Source organism: Zootoca vivipara, chromosome 2 (assembly GCF_963506605.1).
Source record: "Zootoca vivipara chromosome 2, rZooViv1.1, whole genome shotgun sequence".
NCBI lineage: Eukaryota > Metazoa > Chordata > Lepidosauria > Squamata > Lacertidae > Zootoca > Zootoca vivipara.
Genome location: NC_083277.1, coordinates 65,925,415 through 65,949,604, shown reverse-complemented (window position 1 = coordinate 65,949,604; position 24,190 = coordinate 65,925,415). Strand labels below are relative to the sequence as shown.

The following is a 24,190-nucleotide window of genomic DNA, read 5'->3' as shown; positions in this document are numbered from 1 at the left end:
GAGATGGCCGGTACTGCAACCTTAATCGATGAATGAAAAGTTGTTTTAGCAGTTGGGAGCACTTCTCTTGCAAATGTGTTCTTTTTTCTTTCTGTTTTAAGGGAGCCTTTTTCACCAAACTTAATTTTATTCTGTCCTCCCCCAAATCCACGTGCTACATACGGACATGTCAAAAGTTAGGCTTGCTAACTTTTCATTGCTTTTCTTTCTCCCCTCCCAGTATCGTTGCCCGCGCAGGCGCCATGGGCAGGGAGGGGGCAGCTGCCCCCATCAAGTAAATACATAAAATAAATAACTAACTAAACTAACTGACCAATTGCATTGTAGATAATTTGGTTCTGCCCCCCCCCCAACGCAAGGCCTCCCTCCCCAATAAATCTTGGCTACGCCCATGACAGGCGTCCCCGACCAAGAGTCTCAAAAGACTAGTGCAATGGTTTTAAGGTGGTAGGCGGCCTTTTGCACGCCTACTCTGAGTCTGGAGTAAGCCTGATTGAATCCCTTGGGGTAATATGCACGATATATCGGCCTGCCTAACAGAATCGCTCGGCAGCCTGTGTCCTAACTAACGAGAGATGACCGTGGTAGGGCAAGGGACTTTTATTTTGACATCTTAGCCTGGGTAGGTGGACAAGCGGGCACATCGGATGTCATTATTTGGCAGCAGATAAAAGTCACTGGCCTTATTAATACTAAGCAGAGAGCTACTATGATTGTAGTCTGTGTTAGTGAATGGCTGGTTTCCTCCACCAGCACTGGTTAAAAACGCCTCAGGTGATACCATCTTTTGACAACAGGTAAGACTCCCCTCCCGCTTTGCTTTTAAACCGCTGGAGCAGTAAGTGCCGCTTTAGAGGCTCCCGAGTGCTTAGGAAGCAAGTACAGTATTGCGTTAGTCTGCGAAAAGTGCATCTTGTAGAGAGTTAAGACCCACAGAGCCCAGCGAGAGTTTTGAGTAAAAACTCGTTTAGGATCTCGCTGTTAGTAATGGATGCGAGGTGCAGTGGAAACTTCTCTTTTAAGATGAGTTGGAAAGGGAACGTTTTGTATTTGTGCTCAGCAGGATATGTGTAAATAGCAAAGTCAATTATATTAGGATCTTACCGGCTCGGTTTGTTTTGGGGTCTGGAAGACACCTTCCAAGCTTTATAGCGGGGGTGGAGAGGAAGGGTCGGTGTTTTAGGGTGGTGGTGTAATATTAAAGTGTTCAGCCTTCTTTGCTATACCGACTTGAAGGTGATTTTGTCTTGCATTCTTGAAATGTGCAAAGAGGAAGAAGTAGAAGACTTGTTGCTTTCTTTTTCATAATTATTTACTTAGGGTTGCATCTTCTTTTAAATATTGAAAGGAAAAGGCTTTATACAGTGCACCCCTCCCTCCCTTAATAATCTTACTGGGGAATGTATGACCTCATGGAACCTCCTTTAGGTTCTCCTGTGAAGGGAAGACAACGTACTGTATTTACACACACACACACACACACACACACACACACACACACACACACATATATATATATATATATATATATATATAGTATAGTATAGTATAGTATAGCAAAACAGCTGATCTGGGACTCTGCAGGGGGAAGCAGCTGTTGTGCTGGTAGTTTTTGATTTGGAAAAATAGCTGATGGAGAAAGGGTTAAGCAGCTCTCCCCCCCCTACTCCTATTCAACCTTCCTCCTAGAGGTATTTTCACTTTAAAAAAACAGTGGCATGCATGAGATTTGGGGAACTTGCAGACAGGTGCTTGTGGGATGGGTGCTTTTGATGTATGCATTTTTGCGGTTTCCACACAACATTGTTGGTACTGTATAAGAATGGCAGCCTGTATTCTTCCCCCAACCTCATCAGGATTTATCCTGTCTGGGTTTAAAATATATCTATATATCTAATTAAGTTTTCTAAAAAATTTCCCAACAACTCAATACAAATCCCTGTCTGGAAGCACCTATCGGGTTTGCTGTACAGGTGGATTTCCCCAGTAACACATTAATTGTTGATTCCCCATAAGCAACTTCCTGAATTTTTGCTCAATTTTTTTTTAAAAAAACTTCCTCTTTATCTATAGCTTACATTTTGCATATGAAGAGTCATGTTAATAGGAATTGTTGCTAACTAAATCTGTAAATGCATGCTTCTTGTAACGTCCATATGAGCATGTGCCTGAGAGTGGCTATGACTGCTAGTTCGGACAGAAAATGAATTGGGTTAACATAATATCCTGTATGAGGTTTATCTTTTGTGAGTTGCAAAAGGTTGGGGTTAATTAAGTAATTCTAATTTATAAATTTTATATAATTAAAGTTGTTTCTGCATATTTGCTGCTCACTGATTTTGGTAGTTCTCTATAAATTGTTGATGAAACTGCAACTCTAAACCTGAAAGTGAGGTCTAAACTTTTAATGTTCCCAGATGAGCCACTAGCTTCCAAGGAACTACTTGGAATGACTACTTAGCTTAAAATGATAATAATAATAATAATAATAATAATAATAATAATAATAAATTATACCCCGCCCATCTGGCTGGGTTTCCCCAGCCACTCTGGGTGGCTAAATTTATTTAGTTGTGTATATAAATTTCTGTAGGGTGAGCACAAGACAGAAAAAGGCAAGCTTATTCATCCAATTAATTTCAGTGGGACATCAACACACATTTTCTGGTTAGAACTTGTATCTATAGTTGTAAAATTACAGCATAAAGAAATCTTGTTTTTTGAGAAGACTAACAGTATGTTAGTGAGGAGCCATGTTATGTTAACCCTAATATACTAGTATATTCTGTAACTTTTTAAAACGAATTCGAGTCAATTTAAGTGAGATGCATTAGAGCAGCTCATATACTTTTAGTGTTCTCGGCTTTGGGGAATTTTTTTTTTCTGATCTGCTTACGCTTTCTTCTGATACACAGCAGCTAGAAGCATCCCTTATAATGAAGGCAAGATTGGTGCTTGTTCATTGTACATTCCTTTTACTTTCACACAAGGTTGTGAAACCTCCATGGACAATTAGTGTTAACATTCTATAATTATATGTCATTTACGGAAGTAAAGTTTTGCTTTGTTTTTGTGGTCTCCAGTAGTTGACCGCTAGATTGTATGCTGAGCACTGTGATCATTTATTTAATGGGCTAGTATCTCTTAGTGGTATCTATAGGGGTAATCCAACAAAAGTACGTAACTCATTGAGTTCCATTGATTTCAGTGGGCGAGAGGTTTTAGGATGTTTGTAATCAACATGCAAATTAATATGTAATAATACTGTATATTTAAGCAAGTGTATTCACTATTGTATTTTGGAGAGCTGAACTTTCAAAAGCATGTAAAGCGGAAAACTTTTAATAAAGAATTAGGCGGGGGGGGGGGGGAGAGGATAGACCTCCAGGATACTTTAGGTATAAGACATTATGTTTTGTCAGGGTTGGGCAACCATTGGAACCTTCCAGTCTGATAAGTCTACATGACTTTTTGCTAGTCATTGTGGCATGCCATTTATTTTTTATTTGTATTGTTTTCCTAAAGGAATTGCCATCATCAAGACAGCCACACACTGCTGAGGCAGGGATTCTGTTCCGCCCAGGAACCTAGCCGAGAAAGGCCACAAAATTTATCAGCTTATTCTTTCCAGCCACCAACCCAAAGCCCTTTTTTCACCTTCTAAAACACAGGACAATTGTGAAATCTTCCCCATGAGTGTCAGTAACCTCCCATCCGTGACCTCTATGTATCAACCAAGCATGTTTAACTATGAGCGTCCAAAACATTTTATCCAGTCTCAAAATACATATCAAGGGAAACCACAGCCTCCAGGACCAGAAACCTCTACTACGCTTCCAAGCAGGCAAACCAAACAGTCTTCCATTCTAATCCAGCCTTGTAATCCTAATGAGAAGAAGTTTTCTTCCTCCTCATCGCTGAGCTCGCCAATCTCACTCTCCTCACCTTCATATAGTGCTTCATTTCCCGTAACACCTGCATCTGCACAGTCTCCTGCTAGCTCCTCATCTGGGCAGAGGATTTCATCCATGCATAACCAGTCCCCTGCGGCATTCCTTTGCTCCGTGTTGCCCTCCCACTTTGATTATAATAGCCAAGGTCCTTCCTCAGTGGAGTCAAAGTAAGTATGTTCTTTCCCTTTGAAGTATGTGTTTGTATGGCTCTTGAAAACCCTTGGCCTGTTTCATCCTGTGCTCCCATGTACTGTACTCAGCTTCAGTGTTGACTCTGGAGACAGGAGGGGAAGCCAGGAATGGCAACCTTGAGAAGTGCCCTTCATTTTGCAAAGTCTGCTTTTGCTTTTCTAAATGCCAAGGGATGGGAGGTATGAGGCATGAGACTTTCCAAAGCTTAGCCTAAGAGAAGGCAGGACATGGTTGAAAAGTAAAAGTAGTTGCAGAATGTCCCATTCAGTTTTTTAGTTGGATACTTAAACCAGGCCCCAAATGCATGATTATATTGGTGCTCTTCACCTCAGTCTCCCCACCCTGGCCTCCTGGTTGGCGTATGATAAAAGCCATGTCTGTTAAGGGATCCTTTTTAAAGAGAGGATAAATAAATGGTTTTATCTTAAGCCAGATACGTATCCCTTACATTTTTCCAGGTTTTAAACATGAATTGTGGCTCTGTCTTTTTGTGAAAATAGGTGGGGGGACTGCTTGAGTGATTTAGATGTTGATTGACTTTAGTAGGGCTACCCCCACCAAGCAAATTTGCTACAATCCTAAGTGGACCCAAGTCCAGTTGAACTCATGATTTACTTCTGGGTAAAACATGCTTAGGACTGTACTGTTAACTCATAACCAAAGTTAGTCTTTCACTGTGTTTAGTGGGGCTTACTCCCCACTGAGGAAGTCTTGGATTTCAGCCCTAGTGGTAATTCCTCGTACAGTAGGAATTATCAAGCCAAGCAATTTACACGAAACAAGTGGAATTATTCCCTGGGTACAATCTATCCTCAGTGGAAATATCTCCTGCTGCTCTCCAGTATATTATGGTTTTGATAATGTATATTTAGATCAGACAAATATATAATGGAATAAATATATTGTGGGAAATTGAAGAATGAAAATTCTTCCCCTGCTACCCTTAAATTCTTTGAAATGTTTTATTGACAGTCAGCTTTCTTGAAAAACAAGCTTCATACCAATTAGGATAAGTGTTTTGTTCCCAGAATAAAGGACAACTCTTGGTAGTGCCCAGACAGAACGCAATGTTCCACCTTCCTTGTCTCTCCAAACAACCCTTTCTTTCTGTGCTGTGTAAAGCTGTGGCATTCCTATTCTGCATAATATCTGAAGGGCACAAAGGAGCACCAATGGCAGGAGTGTTTCCTAATCATAATAGGACTGAAATGCAGGTGCTACAAAGGCAAGACGTTTGGGAACAGCAATGCCAGTTGCCATTCTATTTAGAGAATTTGTCTGTAAGGGTTACACGTTCCTGCGTTAGCCAGCATAATACATGATACATTATAAAATACTTTGCATTCCTTTAATGCTTTTCATTGTAAAATTGCTAAACATTTTGCCATTATTTAAGTCCTCAGAGGTGAATAATCCTCCAAGACTAGGACTGCAACCCTAAATATGCATACCTGGAATCAACTTCTATTGCAATCAGTATGATGGAATTGCAAGTAAATGTGTACAGGAGTTGAGTGTGAGACGACAAACAAAAGACCCAGTGGTGGACTGTTTGGGGAAGTAGCATGCAAATATAGTAGAATTGGGATTCCTGGTGTTGGTGAATCCTGCTGTGAAATTATTAGGAGTGAATTCCCAAGAAGATCTGAACTAAAAATGCAAAAAAAATATATATGCAGGCATCACAGATTAATTGAGAGCTAATCCTGAGTCTTCCTTCATAAAATAAAAAAGATACTCTTCCAATTATCTGTTCAGAGGCAGATTCCTTGTGTCTCAGTCTTAAAAATAAATCAAAAGTTCAATTTTGGCCATATCCGATGTCTTGCTGGCATATGACTTAGCTCTCTTTTCTATAAAAATAATCCTAGGTTGCAGAAAATGAAATGAGACAAGTAAGCTACTGGCAGTTCTCAATGTATGTACCTATTGAGGCAACATACAGTATATGTACCTATTAGTATTAAGTAGCTTGGAGAATGCCCAGAAAATAAGGATCAGACCGATAGCTTGTGCCTTCTTCCAAACATTAATTATAATATGGGGTCAAACGTGTGGCAGGTGCCTTTGCCACACAGTAAACTGCAAAAGCCTTATTCACATCTTACTTTCATGTAGCATGTTACTGTGATTAATTTAGAACTGGGTCTAAAGTGCCGCTTGTTTGGATCACACACGTGAGCAGGAACATGTGTGTTAGGCACGTGGTTGTTTGAGGAAGTAGACACCACATGAGAAGTGTGGCTAAAAGCACAGCCCCACTTGAAAGTAGTTGCAGTAATATCCTGTGCATGAGTAATATGTGAATATGGCTACCAGCATGTCTACATATGGTGTTGATGTTGTATTCTGGCACAACAACTGGGTAGCAACACAAACTTCTAATGGAGCTGCCTTCAGTAGTACATCTTGTATCCAGCTTCAAATAGCTACCAATTTCACATTTTCCCTTAAATTAGCAGTTTTTCGAAGCCTATGTACAAGAAGCAAACCAGCAGCACCAAACCAGTGCAGAAGACATCTGACAGAGAGATACAAGGAACAAAAGACGCCCTCATTCAAGACTTGGAAAGGAAACTACGATGTAAAGACAGCCTTCTCCAAAACGGGAACCAAGTAAGAGATGTATATTATCTGGCAGAGGGCAACTTGCAAGTTAAGTGACTGAGCTGGATGGCTCTGAGCTTAGTTACCGTGCAGTTTGTACATCTTAAGGCATAGCCAATGTTGGGCCCTCTCTCTTAAATTCTATCAGTCCAAGCCAGGATGGCTCATGTTTTACTAAAACATGAGGGTACCATGTTGTCTCCGCTGCCTTAAACCAATTTAATTAGCTATAGCCCGTCTCTAAAACTTATTTGATGTGTGATCAAATATTTACGGTATTTATTTCATGAATTTTATGTATTAAAAACATTTTAAAAAAACAAATCGGCAATAAACTAAAAATGGATTACAACACACATCAGTATACTACACGTCTGGGGAGGCTTGTCTAATAAATACGATTTTAGTAAGTGCTAAAAGAGCATATTGAAGGCGCCTGCCTGATGTCAGTAGGCAGGCGCCTACTGCAGGTGATGCCACACTAAAAGATTGATTTCTTACAAATGCAGAATCTATATTTGACACCTATAACACCTGTAATGTATGTTGAAACTGCCATTCAAACTGTGTCAATTGAGAAAGACATTCTCTAGATTAATTTAGGAGTACTTTTAATACCAAAGGCAATCATTTCAGAATTGGGAATGATTTCATTGAAGTGTTGTCCTCCAGAGCTGTTGAGCTCTGGCAATAGAGTGGATTCTTGGAGATAAGTTGGCCCTTGAGTCACCAGTGCTTAATTTCTGATCAAGTGCCATTCATCGATGTAATCCTGTAATTTACAGTTGATGCCAAAGCCATAACCTGATCAAAGGCTAAGCTAAAATCCTATTGAAACAAACAAATAAATAGTCCAGTAGCACCTTAGAGACCAACTAAGTTTGTTCTGGGTACAAAGTTGGTCTCTAAGGCAGCGTTTCTCAACCGCTGTTCCGCGGCACACTAGTGTGCCGCGAGACGCTGGCTGGTGTGCCGCAACGTGCGGCGACGAGAAGAACGATTTGCATTGTCACGTGCCTGGCGGCCGCCAATATAAACCGCTGACCCGCCGGAAAGCAATATTTCTCCTCTTTCCCAAAGCTCAGTGCAAACGAGCCTGGCGGCCGCCAATACACTGCACTGACCCGCTGGAAAGCAATATTTGGCAAGTGTTTCTTGCAGTCATAATTATAATATAGGGCGGCACAGAGTTAAAATTTTTAACTTTTTTAATGGTGGTGTGCCTCGTGATTTTTTTCACGGAACAAGTGTGCCGTGGCCCAAAAAAGGTTGAGAAACACTGCTCTAAGGCACTACTGGACAATTTTTAATTTATTATTTCAACTGCATCAGACCAACATTGCTACCTACCTAAATCTAAAATCCTATGGCAAGGATGTGTGAGAGATTAGTTCAACCATCAGGATCTCAACCATTGGAGTATGTCAGACTATGTTGTTGCAGACAATTAACTACAAGGGTCCTGCCAAAAATGTCACTCCTGTGTTGAGTTTTCCCGGTGTCAATATCAGCTTACCCTGTATATGTCAATATATATGTTTTTCCATAGCAGCCATCTAGGAGAAGGTGAGGGTAGCCAGCACATTATGATTTTAGGTAGATTGAACTGGATTGATACTGGGTACATTGAACTAGACATTGAAAGAGGAGAAGAAGGATCTCCACATGAGACTGTTACTTGCCACAGTAACCCCATGGTTTTACCCTGCTTACACCTATTTAAAAGAAGTGGTGTTGCACTTTGTGCATCTTGTCCCAAAAGGCAGTGGATTTGAGATCTGAACCTGCGCACCTGTTGAGGTTCTGCAGAACACTTCTAGTACGCTAGCTTATTGTTGCTCTTGCTTTATGTATTGGCCGAGGCTGAATCTATCTCAAATGAGTTAAAGCTTCTATTTAACTTTCCAGATCAAGTATTTTATAGTTTATTCATTCATCAGGTAGATTGAATTGTGTAACAACCATTAGTAATTTGCAAGTACTCTCAAGCAGTGTGTGTGTATATGTGTGTGTGTAGATATCTGCCTGGATCAGCTGTATGTTTAATAATAAGTCCTCCCTTGGCCCAAGCCCTAAGAGGCATGCATATGGAATGGAATCCAGAGCTAGTTTTATTCTTGTTAATGTGTCCCTTCCTTGTTTCTCCTGACTGCAGTGAAGAGATCCCCTGAGTAAATCAAGTATTGGAATACTTTAAGGAGTTCATGGGCTTCTCTTGCAGTTATTTCTTCATGTAGTTAGCTCTGTTATGCTGAATAGGAATTAGAAGTTCAAACAGCATTAAACAGCCTTTTCTAACTAACCTTTTCTTTTGCTCTGTGTTTAGCGTTTAAGCTACGAGGAGAGAATGGCTCGCAGGTTACTTGGACCAGAAAATGCTGCATCTGTGTTTGAACCACAGAGTGAAGAAAATGTGCAGGATGCACAGGTAAGGTTTTTTTTTTTTAAAAAATTGTCCACAGTCCAGAACATAAATTGGGTTTTGCAAAAATAAAATGGGACTGGGAGTTGGTATCATAACCAATAATAGTCATATTTGTTCCTACTGTCATCCATACGACAGAGCAGATTTTTTTTCTAAACAACATTCAAGGGATGAATATTAGGATTCTTCATATGAGGAATAAAGATACATTACGTTGCCCAAGACAAGACATTGATTAGGTAACACTTGTGTCCTCCCTCCATAGTTTCCTATGTTACCATGGTAACATAAGGATAAGACTACTTCACAAGTGGCCCGTCATGGTTCACTGCAATATGCATAATAAATGCATATTCATAATAATAAAGACATATGCAGGTTAAATATAGGCAAGGAGGAGTACTTGTAGCCATCTGCAGGTTCCCATGCTGTCATGACCCGCACCATGAGGTGATTACTTCAACTGACACACATAGTTGAGTTGTATAATGGCTAGCACATCTACATTGCTTCTAGAATTTGCATCGGATAGTGATTCCTTACTGTGAAGAAAATGCCAAATGGCCACCTGGAAGATCCAACAAAGCTGTCACCATGAGGTGATTTCTCTCCCACATCAAATTCTTGTGACTCAAATAAATCCCAAGTGTTTGCTGTACAGCAAAATTTTTGATCCAGTTCACTGTGGCAGATGCTCGTAGTCTATTGCTGCTCAGATGTCGCCACAGTGGCTTTCCATAGCCAACAGGACACAGGAAGAAGTGGAGTGATGGGAAGAGAGCACACAGAGCCAAGGAAGTTGTAGGAGTGTTGCAGAACACAGCATGCAGAAGAATGATGGTGAGCAGAATTGGCTGTGCTGTATCACTGAGCATCCTAAGTGCAGATGCTTCACTTTTTCAATGGAACAATTGAGTCAAGAAATGCACTTCCCCTCTGCTGTTGGAACAATGGGATCTGACTGAGGCCCCATATACACTATGCATTTAAAGCAGTATTGCGCCACTTTAAATAATTTTGTCGTTCCCAAAAGAAGCCTGGGAAGAGTGGTTTGTTAAGAGCGTTGAGAGTTGTTGGGTGATCCCTGTTCCCCTTACTGAGCTACAATCTTCAAATTAATTTAACAGTCAGTGCCTCATCTCAGGGAACTTGGGGAATTGAAGCTCTGTGAGGAGAAATAGAGGTCTCCTTTAATAGCTCTCAGGACCCTTAAAAACTGCACTTCCCAGGGTTCTTCGGAGGAAGCCATGACCATGTAAAGTGGTGTGATGCAGATGGGGCCTGAGACAAAGGCTGAACTTGGGCCCTCATTACCAGTATTTGCTCCATTGATGTATAGAAAAAGTAGGGGGGGAATGATTGGGGGAACTATATCTGTAACCACTGTTAAATACCAGGTTAAGAATTTATTTTCTAGTGTGCTTTGTCCTAGCCGCTGCTGTCAGTGGCCTCTTCAGCTACTGGATTTATGATTTATTGATGGTTGATTAGGATTTTAACTGGCCCAGCTTACTCCCAGTACTGGATAGAGTGGTATGGCGATTAATGGGATGGGGAGCTGGAGACAATGTATCATACCAAACTCTGCTTTTACTTAAGGTTTTGGTAGGGTAACAGGTTAAAACAGAAGACAATACTTATCAATTTGCATCTCCAATTTCAACTTCGGGGTCACTTTTTGATTTTTTCTTCCACTCCTTTCCACTGCAGTATCCACCTGCTCCCTAACACTCTTCATTATTCCAACTCCCTTTAAAGTGTTTTCAGCCCTCTTCTATCTCCTTGCAACTGTTCAACTCTTCAGGTTTTTATTTCTCTGTCTTCCCAACTTTCTGACTGATTACCCTTCTTCTTGGAGTTTAAAGGTGTTGAAAGACTGTAGGAGAGTCTCTGTTACCACCACACTAGTCATAGTGTTATTGCACCTCAGTTATAATTGTTTGAAAATCCTTATATCTCTCAAAAACTTCCATAAAGTCTCTTAACATTTGACCCTGAAGACAAATTTGCAATGCCAAGTCATTATGTTTATGACAACTACAACTACCCTATTTTGAACATAGCTTATATAATAGATATCCCAAAGGAAAACTTTTAAACACCAGGAGGAGAGTTTTAGTTAAGTTTCTATTTCTTCTTTAATTGCTAGGTTGCTAGGGGAACCTTTTAACCTACAGTACCCCATTGTACAAAATTCTCTGAGCAAAACATCCCCTTGTACTTTTAACCTGCCTGTGAGCTTTTGACTCTCCTATACACAAGAGAGTTTAAAGTGAAAAGGACCATTTTATAAACGGTACAAAATAGCTAAAAGTCCTATTTCTTCACATTGTAAAATGTTGTCAGATATTATCTTCTGAAAACGCTAGCCGATAGTTCATTGGTGTAGCAAAATAAAAATACCCATGTTAGATAGTTCATGAGCTTACTCTGGTGTAAAGGTTCTCTTGACTGCTAAACCAGTGTTCCAAAATGCAACTATCAGATGTGAAGAACTTGACACAGTGTTAATATCGTACTGTGATGGATATACAAATACCTAGAACTGTTAGTGCTGCACTTCCTATAATTAACTGTCCTCATTGCTAAAATGGCAGGAATACCACTGTGCCTGAATTATACCTTGTATTGAATTCAATTACATCTGTTCTTTAAAATGCTAAGATGAGTTGTGTTAGTGAGGGGGAAATAAAATAAAATCCCAGTTGCTCTCATAAAGCCTGTGTGATTTGGTTCTTGCGCTGTGACCTAACAGGGAAAATATTTTCCAACTTAAGTTGTGCTGATTGCCATTGGTACCCTTTTATGAGTGTGCACAACAGTGTGCTCTTGCCAATACTTGACTTCTATTCCTGGTCTTCTGAAGGACACTGTGTCCCTAGCTCTCATTTCAGATACTCCAGTGGGATAATAGTCCCCTCCCCCACCCCACAACAAAGGTGACATGTTTGCCAAAATAGTTTGGACCAATGGAAAGAATTGTGTCATTCCTCTTGCACATGACTCTGGCTCACATTTGTGACTGCTGATTATGATGACTTTAGGAGATCAATTTCTTTTATAGTCTGCAGTAGAAAGTGCTTGTGATTTTAAATGAACAGTTTGTTTCTCCAGAAAGATTTAAGCTGTAGGATGTTCAGCTGAGAGTCCATCATACGTGTTCATGATTAAAGCAGTGATCATTTCCTCTTCTGATTTTTGCAGCAGCAGAACTTGGAAAGCACACGACTGCACGTTCCTTCAGCACAAGCAAGGTACATGTTATGCACACATCAACCTGCAAGGTGTATGCTAATGACATGAGATCTGACCCAAACTGCATACACTGGCTGTGTGAAATGATAGTGGCCCTCGAGCAAGGGTAGCCAGCATGGTGCCCTTTAGATGTTCTTTGACTATAGCTCCCATCAGTCAATGAAGAGGGATGATGGGTGCTGTAGTTGAACAACGTCTGAAGAGCACCACATTAGCTACCTCTGGCTCATGGTTTGGGAGCCTTGGGCAAGAGAATCCTTTGGAGTCCCTTAAAGGTATGAAAGCAAGTTAGGCATACCATTTCACTTAATGCCATATATAATAAGTGGTAATGAAAGTATGGATAAATGTATCATCATAAATTCACTGTGGTCATTTTCTATTACAAATAGAATGGAGAATGTTGCTTAATGCATTATATCAACACTACACTGAGTACAAGCAAAAAGAAACATTTCATTAGCACCATATGTGATACATGTAAATAGAAATGGTAAATAAAACCACCCAAGCCTTTAAAATCAGATTGTATGTTATCATGGTTGGAGGGCCCGTTTACTATAAAAGATGGTATAGTGATAAATCATTTAAGGGTCAATTATCTAGTACCCTATTTTATGAAAATAACTTTTATGAGCCTCCTTGGAAGTGACATCTTCAATCACACCACTGTAATCCCAACCTCTCCCAGTTTTATGTTTAGCTGAAATCAGTACTAATCCTACTAGACTTTTGGTGACACAGAAGAGCACAGATGATTTTTTTTAAAAAATCATTTTTCACCTTTGAAAATGACCTCTCACCAGACTCAACAGTTACAAATACAGTAAGCCCACAATTTGTGCAGGGGTTACATTCCAGGGGTCACAACTAAAGCTATAATCCCATATAGTCAAAACACTTAGGGTTTAATGGTGGGTAGGATTCCTGGACCACCACCCCCTTAAAAAATAAAAATTGCATTGCGCAGTGCCACCTCTCCTTTTGCTACTTTGTTTGCAGCAGCAACAAATAGCCAATGCAGGAGAGAAATCCTGCCACATGCTCCCTTCCTTAAAACTTACTGCTCCACACACTGATCAAAAGAGGGAGGGAGGGAGGGAGATGTAAATTGTGCAATCTTATGCATGTTTACTCAGAAGTGCATCCCTACTATCTTCAGTCGGATTCACTCTCCAGGATGTGTGTATAGGATTGCTTCCTGAAGTTTTCTTTGGGCAAGAAAGTTTATGTGTCATGGAGACTCCCATTTCCCCCCTTTCCTAAGCAGACATTCTGTTCCGCATTTGAGTTACTGTCCAATGGCATCTCCTCCTCCTCCTTCAGATTCTAGTCAGAACCAGTGGAAAATCTGAAGGAGATATTTTCTCCACTCTGCTGAGATTTCATTGTGAAACTAGTACAGCTGATATGGGTGGGCCTTGAGAATAGTAGTAATAGGAGTACTGTAGTAATACCCTGTTTCTCATATTTTAAGACATACCCATAAAATAAGCCATAGCAGGATTTTTAAGCATTCAAGGAATATAAGCCATACCCCGAAAATAAGACATAGTGATAGGCGCAGCAGCAATGCCGGCTGCGGCAGGAGGAGGAGGAGGAAAAAAATAAGACACCCCTTGAAAATAAGTCAGTGTTTTTTTTTGAGGAAAAAATAAATATAAGACATGTCTTATAATATGAGAAACACGGTAGTAGTAGTAAAAAAATACATACATACATACATACATACATACATACATACATACATACATACATACATACATACTTATACCCCGCCCATCTGGCTGGGCCTCCCCAGCCACTCTGGGTGGCCTGTGTTTTTGTAGGTTAAGGAAGGATATGCTTGCAATGCTGCTGAGTTAAAAACCAGGCAGACTGCCTCAAAAATAGACAGGCAGAATTTTGTACAAAACTTTGGGATCTCCTAAAATGTGGGCCCCCAGGAAGTTGCTCAGTTTGCCCAGTCCCTAAACCACCACTGACTGTTACATCTGAACCCCTTAACTAACCCTTGTTTAGTGAAGAAGCTAAAAGATTATCACTGGCCTGACCATTGTGAGCCAGCAGCCCTATAAAATCATTCTGCCCTTGTGCACCTGTCATGTCCTGCCCCTTTTGTAGCATCCACATCATCTGGTCCAGCTGCTTGCCACATGTGGAAGGTCTGAAGTGGGAAGCCTGATCATAATCTTGTGAAGTTGAATGCCCAATGGGGACAGAAAGAGTTTTTAAATCATGTACTTCAGCGCATATGATTGATTCTAAGTTCGGGAAAACATGCATTATAAACAACGTAGTTCAGTCTTCCTTTAAGGGGAAACTGTAAGGCACAAGATACCGCATTAAATGCCATGAGGCGAAAGATGGGAGTCATCCTATGAAATATGCATGAGTAATTCTCTTCAACAGTCCTAGGTAGTTCATTGCCATAATGAAGCTGCAAAACTAGAAATATAATTTTGCCTCTTTGGAAACTATCCTCACCAGGCTATCGTGAAATGGAACTATTAACACATACTTGCTGTGGGTGTGTAGGGGAGAAAGGTTATTATAGGAATACTTTATTGCCTTGTTGATGTGCCCTTTTAGGAGCAGGCCATCTTCAAGAGGGGAGAGGAATGAGCAAGGGTCAATCCAGGAGAAATTTTTTCAACCACGTTTTGTACAAGTGCCTGAAGACATAACAGTTGAAGAAGGAAGATTTTGCAGGATTGATTTCAAGGTAATGTATGATTTCAAGCCACTTTCAACATAGCTGTCCTTACTAATAGATTTAAGAAGTGCTTTTTTCTGGGGGGTACGCAGGGGTACGCATACCCCTAAACATTTTGTGAATCTTTGTACTTTTGTCCATTTACTGTACTTATTTTTCTCGATTTGAACTATAAAATGGTGATTTTCTTGAGTCAAAATGAGAGTACCCCTAAACACTTTTTTAGAGAGAGAAAGAGCACAGGATTTAAGAATTGTTGGACCAGTTCATTTTGTTCAGTGTTCTGTTTCCAGCTATGGTCAGTCCCATGGTTCCTAGAAGCTCACAAGTAGGGCACAGAGGTAATATCCTTCTGTTGTTGTTTCCTCAAACCTCTGAAGCTTTGGAAGTATATTGCCTCTGATCATGAAAACAGGATTAAACCTACACCCTCCATGAATTCATCAAATCTCTTTGTAAAAGCCATCTAAGTCGCCGGCCACCACTATATCTTCTGTTAACATATTGTGAAAGTAAATTGTGAAATTCCAGAAAGAGGAATTTAGGGTATGATTGGAAACCTTCCTGGGCTGCCTGATCATCCACTGTCACAAGGCAAGGCATTTTTAAAGAAGCATATTAACAGTGCAAAAATGTGGAGCAGTGTGTCTTCTGCAAACCAAGTGCATACTGTAGTTTGGTTTGTGCTGTGCCTGGTAATCTTCACAGAAATGAGAGTCTATGCACAATTTTGCTAGTGTTCTTGTGACCTTCCCCCTGCACTGCCTTTTTTGTGCTTGCATGTTGACAAAATCTGATAATGGGCAGAAAGGTCTGAAGTTTTGCAGGCCACTGAGCATTGCCCCAGTTTTCCCTTGTGACCTAGTTTTGTGTCATACAATTTCCTTCATACAGTTAATGTCACACCACTATGTGCTGTATGTATTTTTAGAGCACAGACCCATTTTGTAAATAGAAGCCACTCCTCGTCTTGTTTTTGTTATTTTGTTAAACTATGAAATTTATATATGACAGTACTAGACTCTTCTGTAGACCATGTGGTATGAACGTAGCTCTGTTTCTGCTTTACTTGGAAGTCGAACAGAATCCGTTCCGGAAGTCCGTTAAACTTCCAAAACATTCGAAAACTAAATTGCGGCTTCTGATTGGCTGGAGGAAGCTCTTGCAACCAATCAGAAGCCACGGAAGCCCCATCAGATGTTCGGGTCCCAAAATAACATTTGCAAACTGGAACAATCACTTCTGGGTTTGCGGTGTTCGGGAGCCGAAAAGTCCTTCGACAACCAAGGTACAACTGTATATGTTACAAAACTGCAACCCAGAATAACATGTACTACACAAGTCAGTCACAATGTGTGCAGTGATTCTGCATGTATAGAGTATCAAATGAACACTCATTGATGTTCCCATGCAGACTTGCCATTTGGCATGAATTATACTACCACAATACCTTTATCTGACACTACCCCCTGTGTATCTGTTTTCTTTCCCCTTGTAGGTCAGCGGCCTCCCAACTCCAGATGTGGCATGGTACCTAAACGGAAGATTAGTTCACCCAGATGACTTCCATAAAATGATCGTATCTGAAAAAGGCTTCCACTCATTCATTTTTGAAGTAGTCAGGGTCTATGATGCTGGAACATGGGAATGTGTGGCTTTCAATCGTGCTGGAGAAGCTTCCTTTACAGTAAAGCTAGATGTCATTGGTATGAGAGAGCTTTGTCTATTTGGAAACAGTTTTTTGTTTCTCTACTTCAGCTGGTGCAATCTGTTACAAATATCCTTTCCTGATGTGCTCTTTATTAAAGGCTGTATCTAAAGAAATTTTCTGGTTCAGGGTCTCAGTTTTAAATGATAGTGACATAAAGTTATACCTTGTGTGTATGACTTTCTGAAAATGAAATTTCTAAATGTTATCCACAGTGATGGGGTTTCTAATTCCACTGAAAGCGGGAAGCCACTACTTAGCTTCAATATATGAATTTGAGAACTGTTCTTGTTCCCCAAAGTGTAGGGGTAGAACACCAAATGAAGTGTAGAGCTGGCATGGATGCCATTGATACTGAAATAGGAAAAGTATGTTCATATCAGGGCTTCTGGATACAAAGTGAGTTTAGAATGGAACCACTGATTCAAGCATGTGTGTAATACATCGTGCTGTCCAGGATATATCTTTCATTTGCAGCGAAAGAGGGAAACCCCAAGCAACTGAGGGGGGAAAGCTGAAAGCAAAGGGGTAGAAGAAACTGTAACATCCTAAATCAAACAAATATTAAACATCAATTCCTTCAGCAAGGGATTTCAAAATGCAGAAGCCTAGGTCCTTAGTTCTGCTGTGTCCACTTTCCTTCTACTTTCTGTTAGCTTCTGTATTTTTGAAATTACCAAGTGAAGGACCTGATAGATTGAAATATACTGCATTATAAATGTGTTTGGGATATTAAAAAAGGTTTTGTTTTTATTTACCTTCACTTTTAGTCTGTCATGGCTGTAAAGTGTCATCTTTTGTCTTCTTTTTTTAATCCAAACTGCCATCTAGCACGAGAACACCGGAAAGCCCCAACATTCATCTTTAAACCTCAAAGCTCAAGAGTTTATGAGGGGGATTCAGCCAGACTTGAATGTCAAGTGTCTGCTATCCCCCCACCACAAATATACTGGAAGAGAAATAATGAAATGGTACAATTCAACACAGACAGAATCAGGTAGGTATCATGATGGGCCTCTGAGCTGTTCAGGAGTCAAGTTGAATCAATTGCTGTGATTTTCAGCTTCATCACTCTTCTATAAAAACATGGTGTTTGGAAGACTGGATTATAGTCTGCAGTGTGGGAGAGTATTTTTGCTTTAAGCAATCTTGAGCTGGATGTGGGCTAGATGTTGAATGCTCTCCAAAGTGACTGCATAATGGGAATTTGCAAAATATTAGAAACCGTTAGGACCTGAAAAGTAAGAGGGGATCTGCAAGATGCAGACTTGCTTACATGGCCTGATACTAGGTTCAGCTCAAGGACACTGCTGGACAGTATCTATATCCCCCCCTGGTATGGTCTGAAGGGGCATGAGACTGCCATCTTGTTGAAGCTAAGTAGGCCTGCCCAGGGTCTGGGTGGATGACCACCTGGAAAACACATTCATGCTGCTTTGAGTTCCATGATGGAAGAAAGGCAAAATATAAATATCAGCAAATTTATATATGCAGTTGAATATAGGTCTGTGTCTTAGAAATACCTGGCAATGCTTAACAAGAATGATTTTCACAAAATATATAAGTCTTAAGGTGGGAGAGGGGACTGTAATCTTCAAAACCTTTTTTGTCATTTTTCTCTTTTCCTAGTATGTTTCATGATACCTCTGGGAAGGTTTGCTTGCTGATCCACAATGTAAATAAGAAAGATGCTGGTTGGTACACAGTATCTGCAGTCAACGAGGCAGGAGTGGCAACATGCCATGCCAGATTGGACGTGGCTAGTAAGTACTTCTTCTTTTTCTTCTTCTACATATGTGAATGTTGATGCTAACCCCCCCCCCCAAAAAAGGCCTGCACAGTTAGGTGAACCCAGGCCAATTGAAATGAGCAGGTTTTAGTTAGGCCTAACTTTGCATACAGTTGGACTGAAGATGTGAAAGATGGAAGGTATTGATGCACCAAGTATATAAACATGTCTAATTGGCATGATTGCCTAAACTCCCTTTATGTGTCTTGCCTGTAGTACAGCTGATCTTCCCTTTTGATGTAGCAAGCTGAAACGGGGCGACTTATTTTGATTGGACTGTATCCCACTTTTCTCTCTCCCACTTTTTAAACAAAGTAATCTGAATTATTTCTCTTTGCTTTCTAAAATCTATTTCAGCTCACACATACAAGCCAGTTCCAAACCGCAAACCACTGAAGGTTCGACCAACTTTTAGCAAATACTTGGCACTCAATGGTAAAGGTCTAGATGTGAAACAGGCTTTCTTTCCGGATGAAGGAGAGTTCCAGCGTATGGCAGCAGAGTCTGGACTCTATGAGAGCGATGAACTTTAATTGGCAAAAGGGAAGAAACTTTCACTCCTGCAACAGACATTTATGAACAGCACATGCAGTTAAGGGTTTATTGCGCTGATAAGCAAACATACCTAATATATTTTTATTTATTATTTAACTCCTGCTCTTAGTTCTGCTGTTGTGATTTTATTAAGTCTGATTTTTATAAATGTGTGTGACTGTAGCAAGAAGGAAATCCAAATGTTTGTATTTTTAATTTTAAAGGCCAAGAAACAAGGCCAGTGGATGATCATGAAAGTGTAGATGGTTTGAATGCATCTAGATTCAGTCACAATATTTTTATTTGTACTGCTTTGTTAATACCATGCCCCATAGTATTATAATTTTCTGCTGCCTGGCTATTAAACATAACTTGAGTGCTTTTAATGAAAGTTTTATGTCTGATGCAAATAAAATTTTAAATATAAGACTTATCATGTGCTTTATCCTTATAAGTTTTGTGAGTTGTTGTTGTTATTTGAGCTTTGGGTATTTTCTATTGCAGAAATTCTCAACAAAATTGTCATAAACAGTACTTGACTAAAGAAAATTGTCACTAGTATTTGGGTTAAAGCCAGACAAAGGAGAGAGTATAAAAATAAATCTGAAGCAACTGCACTACTACTGTCAGGCCATAAACAGTACAGTATGTTGAATACAGTACAGTATGTTGAATACAGAAAGCTGATCGCCGAAGAATTGATGCTTTTGAATTGTGGTGCTGGAGGAGACTCTTGAGAGTCCCATGGACTGCAAGAAGATCAAACCTATCCATTCTTAAGGAAATCAGCCCTGAGTGCTCACTGGAAGGACAGATCCTGAAGCTGAGGCGCCAATAGTTTGGCCACCTCATGAGAAGAGAAGACTCCCTGGAAAAGACCCTGACATTGGGAAAGATGGAGGGCACAAGGAGAAGGGGACGACAGAGGATGAGATGGTTGGACAGTGTTCTCAAAGCCATCAACATGAGTCTGACCAAACTGCGGGAGGCAGTGGAAGACAGGAGTGCCTGGCATGCTCTGGTCCATGGGGTCACGAAGAGTCAGACACGACTAAATGACTAAACAACAACAAATGTTGAATATTTATTTAATTTGTATTCTGCATTTCCAAAAGTGCCCAGGCTGGCATATATCAAAATGTGAAACAGTGCAATTTAAAATAAAATACAAATAACATAAAAATAAATAAAATAAAGTAATTTTTAAGATAAAATGATATAATAATATATTAAAAACATTTAAAAATTCAGCATTGCACATTCCATTTGCTCTTATGAACCAATATTTTGATGCTACATTAAATGTTGGCTGGTTTCACTGGCCTGGTTTTGCTGCAGTGCCATGCTAAACTATGTCATGGTTTGGCTTAACATGTCCAAACCTGGGCACATAGTCTCCCTGGGGAAAAGTTGCCATGGTCTCCTCTATGGGTGCTCATGGATTTTAAGAATTAGTCTGCTGGATAGCAGAACTTCATACATAAGGAAAGTAGACAATGGAAGAGTTTTCAACTCCCCCAGTGTCTTGCATTTGCTTTTTGAGAACCCTACTAGCTTCCCTTAAAAATGCTAAAATAGTTAACTAAAGTGCTGGTTTCACGGTAATTAATGAGTTTTGACAGACTGAGGTAAAGGCAGCTTCCTGCAGATTGTGAAAGTAAAGTCTAGGTGATTTAAAATCCTTGCATTCAGGCTATAACAACTTGAATATGACACCTTCAGTCTCCAAGCAGTGTGGGGTTCCAGATGCTCACCCAGGGTTCATGTTTCCTTTTGGAAATGAGGCCCAGCAGAGACTGTGGTGTCTTTATGACATAGGGTTTATTTACACAAAAATACAACCTGAGCCTATGATGGAGGGGATCACAGCATTGAATGGACTCAAAGAGGGTCTTGCTTCTCCCATAGGTGCAGATCTGGATTCAAACAGACATCAAACATTCTGCTCTTATCCTCTCTCCTGCTTGTTACCTTTACCAGACTGCAACCTTTTTCCTCCAGGTCACATCCAAGCCAACTCTAAAGACTCTACTTCAGACTCTGGCTTTGCCTTGTAACTAACTCCCATTTGGCACAGCGCACCCTCTCTTTGGTGTTCCTAATGGCTCACCAGCTACCTTTTGTTTTGGCTTATATTTTAACATACTGGACCCAGGAATTTAGGGGAATCTGGTACCCACACACTCATAATACTATGAATACTGTACCATGAGCTTTCAGAACCTTTTTTATTTTATGGATTGTGTGACGTAGTTTGTAAGAAACACTTGAAGTAGCATTGTTCAGGGTACTCCCTAGGCTGAGCTTCTCTTAAATCCCCCTTCCGTGTGCAGAGTCATAGATTCCTTGGAGTGGAATATCTCTAATATCCATTAATATCCATTAATATGAATAATATGAATAATAAGAAAAAAATTGTGAGATACACAGGCTGAAACTTTTAGGACTTTTCTGAAAAGGCAGCTATTTCATAATTGGGCCCCAGCAACATGGTTCTCTCAGCTCCATTCCATCTCTGTCCTCCCTCCATTGGTCAGCAATCTGTGCCCATGGAGCATACCCATAGGCAGTGTTGGGGTTCTTTTTGCTCCATTTTGGTCTCCTCACTCCTTTTTCTGTAGGGGTGGAGGACACAGCAGCTGCTCTGAATTCTTTAGTTGCTCCATTGATGTCCACAGACAGGTCTCTCCTGGGCCTGGAGGCAATGAAAACCATCTTGCGTGAACCAAAAAGTGACATGCAGGAAATGAGATGCTTCTTTCTACAGTTTTTATATACAGTATTTCTCTGTTCTGTTCCCATCAAGAGTCTCTCAACATTCAATGCCACTGAATTAATGGCATGAGTTGGTTTGTTCCTGGTGGGGTGGAGGTAAGGAATCCACGCAGGTTTTTTTCCTGCCAATTTTTTTCCTACTTATTTATACCTTGGGGTTAGTCTGTACCGGCCAGTATTTCTCAGTATTTCGTGTGTTGGGTGTGGTTTTGGCTGCATAAGCATCAGCACAGGAAGACTCAATATAGAATATAGATAATAATTTATCATATATTGTATGTTGCATGGCATACAACATAATCATAACACTATATAATCCATGAAAACACAAAGTACAATTCTAAAAAAAATTGCAACCAATGCTTAAAGCAAAATAAGCCTAGCGAAAAGTATAAAAAGCTATACATTAAAACTAGCCACAATAAAGATCAGTGTTACACATTAAAAGCCCAACCATGTAACAATTTACATTATACTTGTGTTTTAGTTTTAAAAGTGTAAAGTGGGATTATACATCCAATAAATAATGTATGACAATTCAAAAATAGTGAAAAAGTTTGTGCAGGTTCTGTGTGCGCCTGTTTAGTACTGTATCAGAGTGTCTCATAGTCATTGTGATTGTGTGTTTAACTACAGCCATCTTAATCACTGAAGCACAGAAGCAATGTGTATTGGAAGCAATGTGCTGGGAAAGGTGGAGTGACAAAATGGATATGCTGCCCAGTGACTGTTCCACACAAATTCACACAGGCAAGACAAATATGCTTTGGGTTTCTATAGGGCAGATTTCCACATTTAAAAAATCTGTCATTGCAGATTAGGCCAACTAAACTCAGGAATCCAGGTGCATGAAGAAATATCTGACATGAGGTTGGAAACTAGTTTCAGACTTCATGGGTATGCAAAACCCTTCTGGAAAATGGCAATTGTAGTAGGATGCTGTGACTCAGATATTTATTTCTGATTTATGACTGCTCACAGGGATGCTTGGGACATTCCATCTGGAGATATTTTCAAACACCTAATCCTTTCCCACCTGATCTTACTTATGAACTTGCTCTATTAAAGTTATTTCTGTCTTCAGTAAGAAGTGGTTTCTGAATATTTAAAAACCCAAAATTACAGAGAGAGGACAGGAATCAGCAAGAAAGCAGATGATGCATATTATTATTATACCGGTACTTTATAAAGATAATAATATAATATTTTAGAGTTCAATGACATGATTTGAAACATCCACATCAATTAACCTCCCAATATTACTGGCAGAATGAAGCTCTTCCAACTTCAGAACTTCCAGACAGGCTGATTAAACATAGTATGCCTTCAAATAATAGTTGCTGGGAATCACAAGTGTGGAGTGTGTTGTTGCATTCATGTCTTACTTTGCGACCTTCTCACAGCGATATTGTTGGCCGCTATGAGAACAGGATGCTGGACAATGACAGGGCTTTTAACCCATAAGAAGATTCAGCAGCTCTTTTTACATTATTAAAGCAGGCAGGCTTTCTGTAACTTTATATTGAGAAGAGGTGGGAATTCTGGCAGGTGGAGCTGCTGGTTTTAGATGTGACGAGCTCCTTTGGAAATCCCCATATCCATACAATTCCCAAGGCTGTAACCTTAACTTATGCCTTCTTCCTCGAACGAGTCCCATTCAGCAACATGAGGCTGACTTCCGAGTTCCGACCACCTGAGGGATATGCAAAAGGTACAAGGAGCCTCGGCCGCCTGTGCAATTGGCGAGCTATCTTAACTGCTAAATTAAGTTTATACCGAATGTTATATTTGACAGCCAATGCAGTGTAGTAGTCTGGAGTGCCATACCAGGAGCTGGGATAAAGCAGTGTTCAAATCCCCACTTGGGCATGAAGTTCACTGGGTGACCTTGGGCCAGTCACTAACCTACCTCACAGGGTTGTCGTGTGGATTAAATGCGGCGGGGGGAAGCAATCCAGTCACAGAATAATCCTGCTGAGAAGTATGCCTCATATTTTTCCATGGGCTTACTCTCAGGTGAACCATACAGGAGGGCAGGCTGATTTCCCCACGGGAGTGATGGGTAAGGGGTTAAGCATTAGTATGTATGCGCCCTCAGCTTTAATCGATCTTTGTGGGGCGGAACTTGTGGTGGGAGCCCGCCTGCCCGACGCGGCACCTTGGCGGGGTAAACCGAAGGCGCGCCCCGTGGGGCGAAGCAGCCTCTACCCCGCCAAGGCAGCCGGCGGCGGCCCGT

The 24,190-nt window shown here is 40.4% G+C and overlaps 1 protein-coding gene across 15 annotated transcripts in view; it reads left to right on the top strand.

The window, feature by feature from the left end:
- Positions 1-19,466, top strand: part of MYOT (myotilin) — a 45,681-nt gene extending 26,215 nt beyond the window's left edge. For 8 of the 15 annotated variants that reach the window (XM_035105526.2, XM_035105522.2, XM_035105523.2 and 5 more), the window contains 8 exons: positions 6,605-6,761; positions 9,079-9,180; positions 12,382-12,431; positions 15,025-15,157; positions 16,647-16,854; positions 17,688-17,853; positions 18,486-18,619; positions 19,003-19,466. In XM_035105526.2, coding sequence (XP_034961417.1) covers positions 6,605-6,761; positions 9,079-9,180; positions 12,382-12,431; positions 15,025-15,157; positions 16,647-16,854; positions 17,688-17,853; positions 18,486-18,619; positions 19,003-19,178 — 1,126 coding nt within the window. In that variant the 3' untranslated portion in view covers positions 19,179-19,466. Of the gene's footprint in view, positions 1-15; positions 798-1,573; positions 4,121-6,604; positions 6,762-9,078; positions 9,181-12,381; positions 12,432-15,024; positions 15,158-16,646; positions 16,855-17,687; positions 17,854-18,485; positions 18,620-19,002 lie in introns of those variants that run through there. The other 7 variants (XM_035105533.2, XM_035105532.2, XM_035105538.2 and 4 more) reach the window with 7 other exon arrangements.
- The last annotated feature ends 4,724 nt before the right edge of the window (positions 19,467-24,190 follow it).